Source organism: Zerene cesonia, chromosome 1 (assembly GCF_012273895.1).
Source record: "Zerene cesonia ecotype Mississippi chromosome 1, Zerene_cesonia_1.1, whole genome shotgun sequence".
NCBI lineage: Eukaryota > Metazoa > Arthropoda > Insecta > Lepidoptera > Pieridae > Zerene > Zerene cesonia.
The window spans coordinates 9775924-9793470 of NC_052102.1; the positions used below are offsets into that span (position 1 = coordinate 9775924).

The window sequence follows — 17547 nt, forward strand, 5'->3', positions numbered from 1 at the left end:
TTTGAAATTTTTCCTATTGGTGTGTACAATAAAGTTTTATTCATTCATTCATTCATTCATTCATTCATTCATTCAAATAATATCTAGTCTTTATAAATATTTATGATAATTTAACAAATATGTAGTATTATTAGTTGTACATAATAACTAATTTATAATCAAAATGGCGTCCTTGTCATGTCATACTTTTTGGCGCGAATTTATTTAGACCGAAATGTTCTTGTACCTTAACCACCGCTAAAACTTCAGAAGCTTGGTCAGAGTATACCGTGTTTCTGGCATTTGTCTCTTATCGTGGTGTTCGAGCCGTTTCGGGGAGTATGTAGATCTGTGGTGCGCGACTCTATTGTGGAGTAGTGTTACCAAATGTAACAGATCGTATTCTTTATGGTATGCAACAATAATATCGCAAAGGTCTTGGATCATAAATGACCCGTTGATGTCCCTATAGCTGAGGTAATCTGAAAAGCATGATGATTTTCAAGTCAATAAATAATTAATTGTTATCTCTGATTATTAGAAAATACAGTAAGTAATGAAATGTTTAAAAAAAATTTATCTATACCAACACAAGTGCTTCAATTAGAGCGATATTGAGTTCAGATTATTAATATACAACTTCTACTTACTAAGTAGAATTTATTAATTTATGTACCTACACATATCGCAAACCAAAAATTCATAAAAACACACTCAATTACCTTCAACCGTCGAATAAAGCACCAAGAAATCTGAATGAGTCGGCACAACGTATGAAACGCCCGAGCTGTCTAGCTCCACTCGCCTCCCATCATCCACTTTATTGCCTCTACACGCCTGAAACATTCCTATATTTTAATAAAACCAGATATGTATTCAACAATCATTTTCTACAAAAAGAGTGACCTCCCGGAGGAGCAACCACTACAAATTCTAAAATTGGAGGAAATTACATGAATTTTCTATTGTAACAATCAATCAAAACTTCCATTATTTACTACCAAAATCTCTGCAAATTCCGCTCACCTGAACGAACAGAACTTTAGGTTTAGCAACCAGAGAAGCGTGGCCATGCTCCAACAAAACCAATACATCTTTCAAGAGATACGGTCTATCAGCTGCGTGCAGCTCCCCACCGGAGTCGCCATGCGTCATAAATGCGAAGAATATACATGACGTTTGTTTGTGGTCCTTTTTGCTGACTGTGAAATCAACGATTTTAAGCTTTCCGTTTTGATTTCTTTCACGAAATTAAAACGATTAGTATACAACATGGTACAAATATACCATTATGGAAGACGATTCAATAAAGTTATACAGGTATAAAGATCCTACTAATATGCTGTTAATCGAATAATTTTACTCCTTGCTAAGTCCAACATGTTCTAATTAACTATGTAGTATCACATCCCCCGCATTGTAGTTAATTATCTTGGGCCAAGCCTGTCGTAATTATATCAAAACTTCACTTCAGGTTTTATCTTAACGTTATTTCCAGGTAATTAGGATAAATAAAAAATAAGATTTCTTTTTTTTATTCAATCTTTTTTTTGCACATGATCACTCCACTGTCGTCCTTTTCTAGCGCACATTAGTGGCCTAAATAAAGTGTTTATTTGAATAAATGTTTCAATTTTTTACGTGGTGTTAAATTTCGGTTTTATGAATTCTGAATAAATTTGATTAACCAATTGATAAAAAATTAATGAATAATTCGTATGTATATACGAAGGAAGGGGAGGTTTGTGTTTAAGTTTAACTTGAGTATTAGCACAGATAAAAAAATACCTACTATAGTATAGTTAAAGTTAAAGTTAGTATAAAATATTTAAAATTATTGTGACTTTTTCCATAAGATTACTTAGCTTCTTTGCCATTAATTTGTATATAAAACTAGCTTTTGCACGCGGCGTTTAACAGATTAATACATATAAACCTTCCTCTTTTATCAATCTTAAAAAAAAGCCATCATAATCCGTTTCGTAGTTTTAAACTTTAAGCATACATAGGGATAGACACAGAAAGCGACTTTGTTTTATACAACATAGTGATGTCACGAAATAAACTTACTATCCGCAACTGTTTCTATAATCTGCCCGTGTTCCTTATCATTATAGGTCGTCACTTGAAAACCTAGATTTTCGAAGACTTCCGTAAGTCTGCTCACATCTTTTTGTGTTCCTTCTCTTGTACTGGGACGCGAATTACTGAAAGGTGATACATTTATAACATAAAAAGGTGATATTTTATTTTTTAAAGACTCTGGGTTAAATTAAATTAAATTGCTTATTTACAAGCCAAGTTCGGTTGATGAAATAAATCAAATGGTAAGTATAGAAAATATATACATACAATTAATACCACACATACAAAACAAGCAATTACATATACAGGAAATTGTAATTTGACGAGAAAAAATATTTGTTTTTACAATAACACTTACTTAAAATATCGTGTTTTCTTGTACATGTAATGATTGAAAATATACAAATATTTCTCTCCACTCATATCATAGTACAGATCGTCAGGATTAAACGTCGGTGCTGTTCGTCTTATCTCCTCGATACGGCTGAAAAAATGCAATAATTTGCCAACAATAGAACAATTTTAATCAATACAAATTTATAAACAATTTCCGTTTACCGGACTCTATACTACTATAATAAAATAGTCCTCCTCCGAAACTGCTTGACTGTTTTTATTGTTTTAAGTTGTTTTTTTAATTATTTTTTTTATTCTGTAGGTCTGAGGTTGTAAACTATGTAGGTGTTGTAACTATGCTGATCTATTACTACCTCTGCGAATGTTCATAGGCGGTGGTACCATCAAACGAACCACCAGTTCAGACACCCGCTTATGGCACAAAATAATATATTATCTTCATATCCCTCATAGGAGGTGCAGTAGGAACATGTATGTGGGCTGATGATTATGATAATATATCAAATTTGAGCTATTTTAAGTAGGAAGTCGATATCTTATTGCGAAAGAATGGGTGATAAAAACTGCCGTGATATAGGGTTACAGTATATAAAAATGGTCTGTTTTAAAAATTATACGTTTAGTTAGTCATTGGTTAGACCCATAGCTAACATACGATCAATTAGACCGTTTATATTTAGTTTTATAAAAGTTAATAAAGAAAACAGTAATTTAGTAGGTACGAGTTAAAATTGAAACAACATTTAAAATAATTATTTTTTCTATAAACTATACCAAAAATAAATAAATCGAAAACCTTGAATTTTCAGCATTTAAACCGAAACCCCCGGCATCAGCCTCACTTTCGTCAGCCATTTTAATTTTTAAAAATAAAGATGTAGCTACACACCAAAAGATTTGCAATACAAGCACTTACTGACTGATATATCCTTTGATAAGTAGATATCAGGTATTCACCGATAAGCTTGCCAACAAGCACCAAAAAAAACAGTGCAACCTCGCTATAGAAAATCGGTGGTTATAAGTTGTTATTAGATATGCGCTTAATTCATTTCACGGAGTTAAGTTTCTAAATCCAGAAGCAAATTTAGAAATTATATACTTCTCACCACACTGTCCTAAATTTAGATACTGAATCAGACAATGGACATAAAAAGATAATAGACATCGTGAATGATTTAGAACCAACGATATCCATTACTCTTGTTATCCTGATTAGAATCGTCAGAATTAAATTTCTCTTCGTAGATGTACTCTGCATATGAGCAAGGAAATAATTTAGTTGATTCTACCCTTGTTTAATTTTTCAAATTATACTGTATACATTTTACCATCTACATATAGACTATACTCATATAATGCGGAAAGATTGGTATGTCTTTTTGTAATATTTTCACACAAAAACTACTTGACCGTTTCAAAAATTCTTTCACCATTAAAGAGCTGAAACTTCACTAAGTAATATAAGCGAATCTGGGGCGAACCGCCAGTAATTCATGTTCATATTATTGTTATTATTGTGTACCCATTACTCTTATAAATAAAATCAGCTGATAGTATATCAATGGGCACAGGCACTACGCTTATGAAACCGCGCAGTAATTAACATTCCAAATAAAAAGAAAATCGGAAAAGGAAAAGAAATTTAAAAACAGTTACTATATAAAAATATTTTACTAAAAAATTATATTTTCACATCTGATTCAAAACCTTTAATAAGAAATGCAATTTCTTCATCCACAGCATTCTTTTTCCTCCTTCGCCTTTTTTTACTACCTGGATTGAACTGTTTGAAAGATAGATCCATACTTGTAAATAATCTGTTTAAAATCGATAATAAACTCTTATAAAAGCAAAGTACACTAACAGCACCATTCAAATGATTTTGAATAAACGAAACGGGATCCATTTCATTTTCCAGTTTCATCGAGACATTATAAATAAATATCCCATTATAGCATTTTGAATACACAGTACTTTGAAAAGGGCAACCGCAAAGAACATTCAATGAATTTATTTGCTGCAGGCAACACTGAAACTGGGCAAACACATGTACTCTGTTCGAATCATAGCTTTTGGGTTTTTTACGTATACTGTCATCCAAATCGAAATATTTTAGTAGCACACTAGCTGCAAGGATGCTATCATCATACTGAACCTTATTCTTATTCAACATTTCTATGTCTTCTGCATTAGTGATTGGTTTCTTTTTTAATTCTATCAACTTCTTTGAAAATTTATTATTAAAATGGTAGTGTCCTCTAGCATTTCCCAATTTTTCATCAATTGCTTCTAGATAAGTGTAACATAAAATCAAACTGTGAACCTGAGCTATATGCACTTCGCAGTTCGAAACCCACCATATAATTGATAATGCAAAAAGTTGAAAATTAGATGGCAACAATTGAATAACACTGAAGTCAAAATTAGGGAGTTTCTCATTGAAAAACTTATAAAAGTATCCATGCAATTGATCCAGAGTAAGTTCAGATAGAGGTATTTCCAAAGGTCTTGCTATTGCAATGTCATTACCAATAACCATTCTCTTATAGTTACAATCCCTGTCTCTGCTGACATACATGAAATTTTCGAAAGAGAAGTCTGTTAAAATATCGAAAGCGAATCTGAGTATGGGCAAAATGCAAAGATGAGCATCGTCTTCTGTATAGTTTTCTGCTTGTGGAGAGCAATAATGTAAGTGATGAGTGTAGAGGTTTATAAAGCAATGGGGTACACGCTTTAGCCGTATAAGATCAGCAAACCACATGGGCAACTGGTGATCATTTTCTTCTAGCAATTCATCTCCATCATTAAATTCATCATTTGAATCATCATTAGTATCTGAAGAATCACTTGAGTGTGTTGAATCACAAGCTTCTACTTCAGTAGAAAAATCTTCTAAATCGTCAATATTTTTTACTTTTAAAATTTCATTTTCTGTATTGTTATCACACGATAAATTAAAAAACTTAAGTGATCTGCATTCCTTTCTATAGTAACCATTTATACTTTCATTTATTATATTTAGAACTTTATTTTTCTCTTTTTTCTTAAGTCTGCCTATGATTTTAGTAATAGCAGAGTCTAAGGTTTCACTCTGTAGCCACAAGAAAAGGCCATGTATGCATCTCTGTTGATCATTGTGCCTCTTTTTGCCTTTTGGCATTTTCATCTGGGAAAAGAATTTACGAAATACTCTTTTTTCAACATAGTCATTTCCTAACAATGTTGCTAGTAGAGGTAAGAGTGCTTTATCCAGGCCACCAAAATGCTTTGTTAAAAACTCAACTTTGTAAATTTTGCATTCTAAAGCATAAAACCTTTTATCACCTTCAACTACTGCTATAGGTTTTGTATCTATTGTATTAAATGGAATATATTGAACATTGTAAATAAAGAAATCTGAGTCATAACTAAGCACAGGGCAATTAAGGCATCTCGCTAATGCTGAAATTTCACCATCTGCCTCAAATTCACAAACTGTGTACATAATATTCATTTCATCTAAAACTTCTTTGAAAACATCTCTTAATAGGAGTGGGAATATCTGAATACTTCCTTGCGTAACTGGGTCTAAACGCGATGCCCCATTTATTTTCGATCTAAGTCTGCTATACGCAGTCCTTAACTTTCTTGTTTCGTAACTGCCATCAAATATAATGTACGGAGTTACGTTGCACTTTTTCAAACTTTTGAAAAAAGCTTTTACGTATGAAGCTATTCTATCGTAATCTCCACCGAAAGCAGAAAAAGAATTGGTCGATCTGTAAATCTGGGCACATAGACTATGACCATCAATGACTAAATTGGTATCGTACAGGTTGTGGTCATGCAAGAAACTATTCGAATTATAGTTAATGTAAGTGGTTAAACCCCTGACACCCATTGTAAAATTTTTATTTGTGTTATATTATCGTCTACATAACCTCAAATTAAATAGAAAACATGCAATCCAAAACATTAAATGACAACGACAGATTGACATTTGACAAGTGCCATAATATCATCCACAGTATATACATAGTATATAAATTGTTACATTTAACATTTATACAAAATAATCGTTTTTAATCATATAATGCATGCCGTAAATTAAGATACCTAGGTACTAACAAACATTAAACCATTCAAGCGGCGGCCCTTTCATAGTTGCTAATACTGCTGCTAGCAACACAGCGTGTGTGTCTTTAGTCTTACGTCAAAATTTTTATATATGACATTTGATATGTGACACTTGACTGTACCGCGCCGCCTTCACGTTCTACTTCAAAATCAGCGTGGTTTGTCGTTTGCATATACCCCATGTGGTTTATATAAATTCTATCATCACTAGTACATGTTGTGTGTTAATTATAGAATTCACGTTAACATAATCAGATTATACATTTAGGAAGGAAAAGGTAACGATTATATTATTATCAATATAAAATAAAATGTATATGCGTCGTGCCGCTACGACGAACATGCAATTTTTCATTTGTATTAGTTTTCAGCCACAAAAATGACTGAGGAAAAAGAAATTTCAACTGAGAGCAATGGACAAGAGAACAATGAAAACGGAAATAGCGAGACAACGTCGGATTTGGAAAATTCTATCATTCGCCAGATGGAGTATTACTTTGGTTAGTTCAATTTGTTTATACACGTGTCTATTCTAATCTAAAATGAAAGTTTACAATTAAAATACAAAAAAAGTAAAACATTACCTCACAGCACAGTCACACTATAAATGACTTGACAAATCCTACTATCCTACTAATATTATAAACGCGAAAGTTTGTAAGTATGGATGGATGTATGTATGTATGTATGTGTGGATATTTGTTACTCTTTCACGCAAAAACCACTAAACCCATAACTATGAAATTTTGTATGTAGATAGCTGGAAAAAGAAATATGTTGCTACCTATCTAACTAAAATTATTTTTAACAAAAACTATTATTTCACCACATTAATTTGTCGGAATTAGATCAAATAAAAAATAAAAAAAGCATCATTAAAATCTGTTTACCCAGTAGAAACCTCTTAGTTAACAAAGCTAAGCAAAAAACAGTTAACAGTAAAATTTACAACCGCCTTTTTATATGTTGGTTGGTTGGTAAAAATGGGAAGCAGCATTCATATTTGTGTGGTTTCAGGTGTTTTAATGCACGGAATGTATTAGTGAAATAAATGATAGATAATATTGATTAGTTATAAGTATTTAACTTATTATTATACTTAAGTTCTGATCCAGTGATTCTCAACCACTGTTCTGCGGCACTTGTGTGCCGCCAAATTTAACTAATTTATTAAAAAATTTCAGGTGATGTCAACTTACCAAGAGATAAGTTCCTCAAAGAGCAAGTAAACCTCGATGATGGATGGGTGCCATTGGACGTCATGTTAAAGTTCAACCGTCTCTCCAAACTGACCACAGATCATGAAGTTATTGTCAATGCTATTAATAAATCAACATCGGGCTTGTTGGAGGTGAGTAGATTTTTTAAATTTACGAAAGCACCTTCTGTAAGATTTGAAGCTAATGTAGAATTAATTTTGGGCTGAATATTTGCCTCAGATGGGTGCTTGTATTGATGATGTTTGAAGATATTTTTAGAGTACTTCATAGAATCCAGACATATTTCAGTTGAAAAGCAGAATCTGGCTATGCCATGTGCTATGTGTCAAAAAAAATCACTCAAGATTTTGATCAAAATCCTTCAAGTATTATCGAATATTGTTCCTCACAGATACAATACTATCTTTGACCTAGAAATCATTTGAAATGATGTATGTAAAGAGTTTTCTATATATACCTCTCACAAATAAATTGACCTTGGATGGAAAAAAAGAAAAAAGCCTAATAGCATAGTCCTATATTTCCGAAAAAAAAATTGTTAATGAGAAATTTTGAAAGAATAGAAAAAATTTGATCACGAGGCAGGATTCGAACCTGAACCTCAAATTAAGGGATCACGGGTGGCCGAGAGGCTAGGCGTTGCAACTACTGTAGGTTAGGCAAGAAATGCAGGTTCGAATCCTGCCTCATGATCAAATTTTTTCTATTCTTTCAAAATTTCTCATTTATAAAGCACTAGCTTTTCGCCCGCGGCTTCGCCCGCGTAGAATTCGCTTATATCGCGCGACATGCTAAGGAGTATTTTCTTCGCATTAAAAAGTATGGTTTGTTCTTTCCCACGTTTAGCTCCATCTTCATACCAAGTTTCATCAAAATCGGTTTGACGATCGAACTTTCATACAAACTTTCATCCCCTCTTCTAACCCTTTCTACCCTTTTTTCGCGATAAAAAGTATCCTATGTCCTTTCCCAAGTTCAGTTCTATCTTCATACCAAATTTTATCAAAATCGATTCAGTAGTTTAGGCGTGAAAGCGTAACAGACAGACAGACAGACAGAGTTACTTTCGCATTTATAATATTAGTAGGGATTTCAATGCTATAAAACTAAAAATTATTAATTGATTTACCCCATATCATCAGGTATCAGAAGACAACAAAAAAGTCCGCAGGAACCCAGAGATGCCGCTCCCAGAGATGAACGAAGAAAGACGCAAGGAACTCACAGCTCGCACAATCTACGCCAAAGGCTTTCCAAAGGACTCCACGCTCGATGACATCCTGCAATTCTTCAAGCAATACGATCTGGTTGAGAATGTTATTATGAGGCGCTATCAAGATAAGCAGAGCAAGAAGAAACTGTTCAAGGGTTCCGTGTTTGCTACTTTCAAGACTAAGGAACAGGTATACCCTATATATATTTTTATGCCTATATGTATTTTTATTCTGTATGAGATTTCTATTGTATAATGATAATGTAAGGTATTTATAATGTTTGTTTATGATCTGTTTTATTAATTTCACTCAATTATAATTTGAGAAAAAAATATAACACTCAATGGAATTTTGCTTGAAGAAATGTTTTTCAATCAAGCAACTAGATATAATTCAGTTAAAAGAAGGTTGTTTAAGAAAGTGCCTAGGCTATAAAAGAAACAGCTGTTTTATCCAGTTGGCTGATACGCATGTCTTATTATGTTTCAGTATCCTAAAACACTGATCTTTAATTGATAAATTGTTTTTGTATTTTCAAGTATTTTTATCATAATTTTCAGGCAACAAAATTCCTAGAGAACAAAGGCCTAAAATACAAGGACACAGAATTACTGCTTCTGTGGCAAGAGAACTATGTTCAGCAGAAACAAGAGGAATATGCCGCTCTCAAGGAAAAGAAACAAAAGAGGGGTCAGCAAAAGGAGGTAAATTTATATTGAAAAGACTAAGTTTAATGTACACACTTTAATATGTAACTGAGTAAGAAACTAGTAAAGAAATAAGCAATCTCGAGGAGAATTTTTGGAACCGAAAGTGTAGAAAAAAATTCGATTGATCACGCGCGATCGCGGGTGGCTGAGAGACTTGACGTTGTTACGGTTCGTCAAAATGGGGGTTTGAAACCTGCTTCGTGATTAATTTTTTTCTATTCTTTAAAAAGTTTGCATTTTATTTTAACTGTATACCAGTGACCAGTGACAATACAATAATTTCATGAGTTTATCTAATTATCCTGATAATAATCTTCAGGATTCATTAATTTCCTTACACTGTACAAAAGCAAGTGACAATTTAGTTCAGTGTACTGTGCTATTAGCACAACTTATGCGAAAGGCTATTTGTTTCTTTATTTGTATTTCTTTCACATTGTAGTGTACCTATTTTATAATATGATGATTTTTTGTGACTAGAAATAGTATGGAGGCCAGAAAGTTACATAAAACTGTTAATTTTTTGTGGTAAAACATTTAATTCCTATCGGAAAGATAATACGAAATAAAAATGTGAATAATTACAGGGTAATGAAGAAAAAGACACCTTCAAGTTACCAACTGGTACAGTACTGTTCTTCAATGAGGGTAATGAGACGCTCACCAGAGAGAAGATCAAGGATGCTCTAACAGAATTAGGTAATGTATTAACAAAAATACTCTGATAAAATACTCTGCAAACATAATGTGTTTTTAAGAAGTACTTTAAAATTTGAACATAATGAGAAACATTTATTTTGTATCTAAAACATTTGTTATGATTTTTTTTTCGTTTCGTTAGCTTTTTCGAAACTTGTAATTTGTAATATTGTATCCAAAAATTCAATAGTAGTAACATTACTGAGTGACACAGTCCTATATAAGACCTATATATGTACAAGGTGTGAACCTGGAGCGGACTACTAGTGTGAATATTATTATTTTTTCTCATAATAGTTATAAAATTGCAGGCGCCGAAGTCGCATACATAGACTTCAAGGCTGGCGACACACAGGGCTGGGTGCGGATGACAAAAGAAAACGCGGGAAAAGAGTTGGCGGAAAAATTAACCGACGGAAAAGTGAAAATTGATGATGCTGAACTTGTTTTCAAACTATTAGAAGGTGATGAAGAAACTGCATACTTAGAAAAGACGGTCGAAGAAATGAGTAAAAGACGTAAAAACATGAAAAACTTTAAGGGAAATAACAGGGGTAAAAACTTTAAGGGTAAGGGAAGGAAAAGGAAACAGGGTAACCATGATGACGGGCCGCCAGCAAAGGTGTCCGCGAAAAGTTAATAATGCATGTAGATGTATAAACTGTTGATTTGTGTTTGCTTATGATTGTATGACAGTGAAACAACGGTGCTTCAAAATAGAATGCACTTATCGTCTCAGAGAAATTGCCTAAAATTAAAACGACAGATATTTGATTGTATCATTAACAAAATTAAATAATTTCAGGTATGAAACGGGATGTCGTAACATTCCTATGTTGTTAGAATTTGTTTTGCTTATGAGTGGTTGTTTTTTAACTTTAAAATTGGTTATATTAGAAAAAAAAGCAATTTATCGTAAGCAAAATGAATTATATTCCAATGTAGTTCTTATATTTGCGAAACAACTGTGAAATAAACACTATCAAATATATAAAACTATTGATTGACTATTTGAATTAATATGACTGTTTTCTTTATATCGATAGGTCGCAAGTTAAGCGATATTTATAAGGTATTAAATACTTATGTATGTACAATACTACAACTATTCAAGTTTAACTTTTGTATTTTAAGAGCTAAATAAAGTTATTTTCAAAAAAAACTGTCATTTGTACTTATTTGCATCCTAATAAAACAAGTTCGAATACTCTATTATATGTATTTCTGTCCTAACTTTCTACCCATGGCTTCAGCTGTGTAATAATTGAAAGGATAGACGGTCTCGAGATATTTCCCGCACACTTCCAGTTCCTAAGTCAACAAAAACTATCGTAAAGGACATACGATAGTTTTTATTTCGGAAATCCTAAAACTGTACCACATTTTATCTATATTCCGTCAGTGTTTTAGGTATGTTATCTGTGATCACTATCCAAATCGGGGAAATTCGAATTTAAAAACTACTGGCTAAATTATTTTAGTCGGCAACGGCACGGCGTCCACAGGTAACGGAACTTCTATCTTTCTATAATTGACTTGGAAAGGGGCTTTTTTAAACTGCCTACCATTTATCGTTAGTTTTTTTTTTTTGTAAAACTAGCACTCCCCGAGGAATCCGTCGTACATTGTATATTAATCTACTCTTTGATTATACACCTCATTGTTTATAGAACTGAATAATATTAAAGTTTTTATTAAACCAGTAATTCGATTTTAACAACTTCCTACACATAACTTTAACTGCCTAAGCTGCCTTTACAGTTCAATGTAAAATAACTGGTGACTAACCTGTTATTTCATATTGAGCTGTAAACTTAAGAAGTTTAGCTCAAGCTAAAAAAATGAGGATTAAATTCATTCGTTTTTTCTATTCATAAGCTTTTTGTATTTATGACTAATTTTTGTATATTTTTTTTCAATATCCAATAGGGGTGCCGTCAGGGAATGTACGTTCATTAATCTTGTTTTCATAATTTTTGGTTCAAAGTATATAAATTTATTTTCATTTGATTTTTGCACTTTTGTTAGAAATAACCAAATCAAGTTGATCATTCATACAGTATACTTCAATCATACTGGGTATACTTCATGCGTCAACTGTCGACTGTCACTTGTTAATGTCTTATGTTGAATTATGCCTTTCGAGCTTGACTTTTGAGAAATATCAAATATTTTTCAGTTTGCTTTTGGTATTTAACGTGGAAGTACGTGATGTATTAAGTGCACTAGACGCTGAATAAAAAGTGAACAGCTTTATTCATCCTTTTTAAGAAGTCTTCAGTCCAAACAAGTCCTTTTAACAACAATATTGAATCAATATGTTAAAAATAAAACCTGAAGAAATGGACAGTGACGAAAACCAAGTTACTGGAGACGTTATCGGGGATACGGCGTACAGTGAGCGGTTTGTTTTAAAAATTCTTTTGAAACTAGCTAACCTCGATACACTTAAAGACGAGGTAAATGAACAGGCTTTTGAAGATGACTTATGTACTTTATGGGATATGACTGCAGAGAGAGATGTGGTCCTCTTTCTCCAGAGGCATGATGTACTTAATCTTCTGTCCTTTGCTTGGCCTATAGTGGAATCACCACGAATGATTGAAGTGTTGGTTGGTATAATCGCAAACATGTGTTGCCAAAAAGAAGCAGTAGATGAAATACTCACCATGGTCCCATTTCTAAAATCTCTAATGGAATGCATCAAGTCTGATGATAGTATGATTCTAATTCAGTTAATGCGCCTCATAAACTCCAGTTTGTTTTTGGGTGACAATGACCATATTCCAATATGGATGAGACTATTCATTGAAATTGGCTACTCTAATTATTTGTATTACATTTTAAGAAATTCGTCAAACAGGGATGTGTTAATGAATGCCCTGGAAAATTTCAACACAATATGTGCATACTGCAATATTGAAGAATTCCGATCAGATTTCTTTGGACATTTTGTCAGTGTGGAAGCACTAGAGTGCTTGATTGTTGCTTACATTGAGGTCACAGAGAAGCACAAGGAGTTCTGTGAGAGGGAGCAATTCGAAAGAATACTTCTAATAAGTATACAAGTTACATTGAATCTGGTCGGGTTTGATAAATCAGTTGGCATTTTCAGCGACAACAAGCGTGATGCATTAAAAATGATATCATTGGCTTTCAAATACTATGAAAATAAACTTGTAAATCTGAAGGAAATAGACATGGATTTAGTAGATATAGTTGCTTCAACCATATCCGTGACTAACATTTTAAACATAAACGAGATCAGTGATCTGGAGGATTACTTTATTCAAAGTTTCAGGATGTGGAAAACCTTGCACTACATGCTTGATGCTGAGGAACAGGCCAGCGAAAATGATCCAGAGGACTTAGTTTTACTTTCTAATCAACTTAAAACATCATTAAGTACCCTCATGTTTGTATACATGGAGAAATGTAAAGATGATTACTTGATGAAGCTCCTGGATGAAATTACTGATGATTTTGATGAAATAACTAACTTTGTTGAGGATGAATCTCTGCTGAATAATGTTAATGAAAGAGTGACAAGCTTCCGAACTCGATTAAAGGAAATGGTTGAATGTTAAATGAATGGAAATTTATGTTCGGCACAAAATATATGAGATTATAGTCTATTGTGGAAGTTGTTTTAAATATGAGGAAGACCTTTTTCCTTTTTGGAAATTGATGAAATGACACTGCTTCAATTTGTATGCTGAGCTGGGAGAATAAAGATAATTGCATATTTATTTTATTTATTTGCTTAGTGAAAACACTGATGAATCTACTTCAAAAGTTACCCTATTTATTTATTAAATGAACTTTTGATGTGATATGGTCCTATATTTTAATATTTTACTTTCACATTACTATTAAAATAGTATTAAGTATATGTTAGTCACGAAGTTTCCGCCTACATTTTTAGTATTGTAGTTATTTGTATATAGCTTATTACTCTATATACATCAGACAATATGTATATACGAGCTTAAATTCTACATTAAACTAGAGGTTGTGTCTTTCTATCATATATGAATTTCTATTCTGCAAACATTAAATAATATTCCTATAAAGTAACTTGTTTTTCCCGAAGTCCACTTAATCCGAAAGTAGAAATCAAATATTTTATTTAAACGTGTAGGGAATGAAATAATCCCATATTGTCACTGCTACAGCAGATTGTATCTGAAAGATCTGAGAACGATATGTAAAAACAATTGTTGAAAAGCATCTAAAATGTAGTTTTCATTTTTTCAATCATATTTTGGCGCCTTTATGCAAGTTAACACAATTTTTAGAAGACAAAATAGGCGGTCTCATTTAATATGTATAACACTATGTACTCACCTTAAATTTAATTATAATTAATAATATCATGCGATAGCAGTACCGCAAATCGAGGTACTCGTGTTTTAAAACATTGGCCTTCCGTTTATCCGAAATGGTCGCTGTCCCGATCACTAGGGAGAAACGAGAGTTAAGTGACGTATTATAATTAGCCAGTGTATTGTATGGAATGTTTCTTCAATATTGGTTGTTAATGCTATAAATCTTAATTCATAACACAATAGGATATTGTCGTACACGACTTTTAAAACATTACCTAATGTGGATGTACGTTTATAAGATTATATTGTAATAACCTTTATATTGTTGTAACCTTTAATGTATATATACCTACATAAGAAATAAAGCATACCTATAAGTATTACAAGTTTGTTATTTGCTTACTCCATATAGATGGATATTACCTATCACTACATAGTATAAAACAAAGTCACTTTCTCTGTCCCTAGGTATGCTTAAATCTTCAAAACTACGCAACAGATTTTGATGCTGTTTTTGTAATACATAGAGTGATTCAAGAGGAAGGTGTTTGTGTATAATACCATCTATTAAACTTCTCTGAATGTAACGCGTACGAAGCCGCGGGCAAAAGATAGTTAGAAATAGTTTATGGTTACGCTCCCCAAAATGATGGTGGTTCTCAATTCAAATGTATTTTTGGCTTTTTTTTTATCTCCGAGGGCTAAAAAAAGGAAAAAAACGATTTTGAACGGATTCCTGTGATTCTCGTGATTATTAAAAGCAAATTGTTATCATTTTTGCTATTAGAATATTTCAATCAACGAAAATAAAATCAAATCCGTTTAGTAATTTTTGAGATTAGCGCGTTTAAACATACATTTTACCAATGGGATAAGTGCAGAGGTATGAATGAAATGGTTTAATTATTGTTGGTATTTATGTAAAATTTTTAATGTAAAAAAGTAGTTGTATTGTCATATCTTCGATATATGGGCACATGCTATAGTGGACTTTTTTGTTTATATTGATACCTTTTTATACGATTTGTCAATATGTATAATAAAAAATTTTTTCCCATTTATTTATGGCATCGACAGTTTTTGCAGCGCTCGCAATGGCTGGGTTTTTTAAGGCTATATTTTCACATGTTAGGTTATATTACTGTGTTTTATTAGGGATCCCATTTTTTTTAATAATTACTATGTCACTCAATAGATGGAGCTATTTAATAATCGAAATTTTGAAATCGGTCCAGTAGTTTTTGTTTTAAACATTACAACACATTACAGATATAATATACATTGCTTAGGCCACATGTTAAGTGATGTTTTTACCAAAGTAAACAATTATTTTGAAGAATTGCTTTTTTACTACAATTGCAATTTACGTTCAGTAGAATTGTTATAATAATGTAAGATTAATATTCTTTTACCCTTACTAAATATTCATTTCTTAATACAAGTATTATTATAGTAACTTAAAAGATTTCAGAGGACTTAATACTTAAAGGGTAGGTAAGGGTATATTTAAGAAAACAACATAAATTGTATGGGATTATATATTTTGTAGACATTATAAAGCAACATTCACATTACAATAAACGAGTTTGCGCCGCCGCTCATCGGCAGCTTTAAACTATTCGAATGTAACAGTACGTAATTCGTAACAGCGCATACATTCACACTAGTCAACCTCATCGAAACATACACCAATACTGAAAGGGAGAACAAATAACTGTATACTTTACATGTACTTAGTCTAACTAAACACGAGCCTACGCGCCACCGAACGGGGCGAAAACGCATAATTTTAAATATCAATTCGTAAATATTTAGATATTATATCGATATAGAATAAAAAACAGGATAAAGACTAGACTTTACACTGATCAACGACAAATAGCTAACAGCGATATATCGCGAGTGCCTCTCTGCGGACAGCTTAAATAAAAAATAACGCACACCGCGTTCCGAATGGCGGGCTTCCATTTTCAAATTTGACGACTCTCAAAATGGCGCCCGCCACTGGCGACAAACTCAAACAATTGAGCGAAATAATAATTCCCCTGAAACGACATGTGACCGGAACCACATTCCGCAGAGGCGAAATCAATAATATACAATATAAACATTACTTGTTACCTACACAATAAATTACATAAATAATCTGAATTTAAAACAAGTCTTAGGCTTCATAAACATGCATGTAGTACCATGACAACACCCAGTTTCGCTACACTACGCACGTGGCGGGAACAATATTTACAAATTCGTAGACAAAACAAGCCGCGGGTGATATGAACGCAACCCCTTTGTACTGACAGGGATATGTTAATATAATTCATAAAATTTCATTTCATTAGAACAATTACATGCTGTAATTATAAAACTGGAAAATATTCGGCACACCTACTATGAAAAAACATTTACATCCAAACATCTAGAATGTCAAAATTTTTTTTTTATTCTTTATTTACACACGATTTGTGTAAACACCTTGAATTTAAGCGATATACCATAGACAATACCAAACCAGCCATTTTCCCCAATGGTCCATTTTTGGCACATAACCCTTGAAATACAGATAAATAATACTTTAAACAATGCTTGGAGTGGCAGAGTCTATTGCCAATCTTTACCGCGATTGCTGCAGAAGATTTACTGCTTTGCGAATAACATCCCCGATATGATTCATAACTTATAGGTGTATCAGAAAATATTTATTCATCAATTAGATAAAGAACAGTAGCTCTTCTGCAGCGACCTCGTATCGTCTGTCGCGAATAGTCAATGACGAATTATTCTCGAACTTTCTATTTCCTTCTAACTATAATATGCAATAGAAATTTTAAGA

General features: G+C 32.5%; 4 protein-coding genes across 5 annotated transcripts; 2 read left to right on the forward strand and 2 right to left on the reverse strand.

Moving 5' to 3' along the window:
• Positions 1-93: 93 nt before the first annotated feature.
• LOC119837516 (caspase-like) lies at positions 94-3276 on the reverse strand. The gene is made up of 6 exons (XM_038363146.1): positions 3218-3276; positions 2423-2548; positions 2050-2186; positions 1006-1181; positions 702-816; positions 94-461 (listed from the first exon to the last, which is right to left on the reverse strand). Exons 1-6 carry the CDS (start codon positions 3274-3276, stop codon positions 238-240), a joined length of 837 nt encoding a protein of 278 aa, XP_038219074.1. The 3' UTR covers positions 94-237.
• Positions 3277-4087: 811 nt separating this feature from the next.
• Positions 4088-6390, reverse strand: LOC119831003 (protein asteroid). Its single transcript, XM_038354201.1, has one exon. It carries the CDS (start codon positions 6305-6307, stop codon positions 4106-4108), a length of 2202 nt encoding a protein of 733 aa, XP_038210129.1. The 5' UTR covers positions 6308-6390; the 3' UTR covers positions 4088-4105.
• A 268-nt stretch (positions 6391-6658) lies between these two features.
• LOC119828646 (la protein homolog) lies at positions 6659-11540 on the forward strand. 2 transcript variants are annotated; one of them, XM_038350892.1, is made up of 7 exons: positions 6659-6821; positions 6915-7043; positions 7728-7894; positions 8906-9166; positions 9538-9681; positions 10275-10386; positions 10698-11540. In XM_038350892.1, the coding sequence occupies exons 2-7, from the start codon at positions 6923-6925 to the stop codon at positions 11024-11026; spliced, it is 1134 nt and encodes a 377-aa protein (XP_038206820.1). In that variant the 5' UTR covers positions 6659-6821; positions 6915-6922; the 3' UTR covers positions 11027-11540. The 2 variants fall into 2 exon arrangements, with proteins under 2 accessions (XP_038206820.1, XP_038206813.1); XM_038350885.1 differs by having other exon boundaries at positions 6660-6821; positions 6908-7043.
• A 993-nt stretch (positions 11541-12533) lies between these two features.
• Positions 12534-15097, forward strand: LOC119828817. The gene has a single exon (XM_038351098.1). It carries the CDS (start codon positions 12705-12707, stop codon positions 13971-13973), a length of 1269 nt encoding a protein of 422 aa, XP_038207026.1. The 5' UTR covers positions 12534-12704; the 3' UTR covers positions 13974-15097.
• Positions 15098-17547: the final 2450 nt, after the last annotated feature.

Bases quoted from the DNA above. Each gene is read 5' to 3' on its own strand.
- LOC119831003 (XM_038354201.1), bottom strand. From the start codon at position 6,307: ATGGGTGTCAGGGGTTTAACCACTTACATTAACTATAATTCGAATAGT.
- LOC119837516 (XM_038363146.1), bottom strand. From the start codon at position 3,276: ATGGCTGACGAAAGTGAGGCTGATGCCGGGGGTTTCGGTTTAAATGCT. The intron at 2,549-3,217 runs GTTTTCGATTTA...GCATTTTTTCAG, and splicing joins TTAAATGCTGAAAATTCAAG to CCGTATCGAGGAGATAAGAC. The intron at 1,182-2,049 runs GTAAGTTTATTT...TTGATTTCACAG, and splicing joins TATAGAAACAGTTGCGGATA to TCAGCAAAAAGGACCACAAA.
- LOC119828646 (XM_038350892.1), top strand. From the start codon at position 6,923: ATGACTGAGGAAAAAGAAATTTCAACTGAGAGCAATGGACAAGAGAAC. The intron at 9,167-9,537 runs GTATACCCTATA...CATAATTTTCAG, and splicing joins CTTTCAAGACTAAGGAACAG to GCAACAAAATTCCTAGAGAA. The intron at 10,387-10,697 runs GTAATGTATTAA...ATAAAATTGCAG, and splicing joins GGATGCTCTAACAGAATTAG to GCGCCGAAGTCGCATACATA.
- LOC119828817 (XM_038351098.1), top strand. From the start codon at position 12,705: ATGTTAAAAATAAAACCTGAAGAAATGGACAGTGACGAAAACCAAGTT.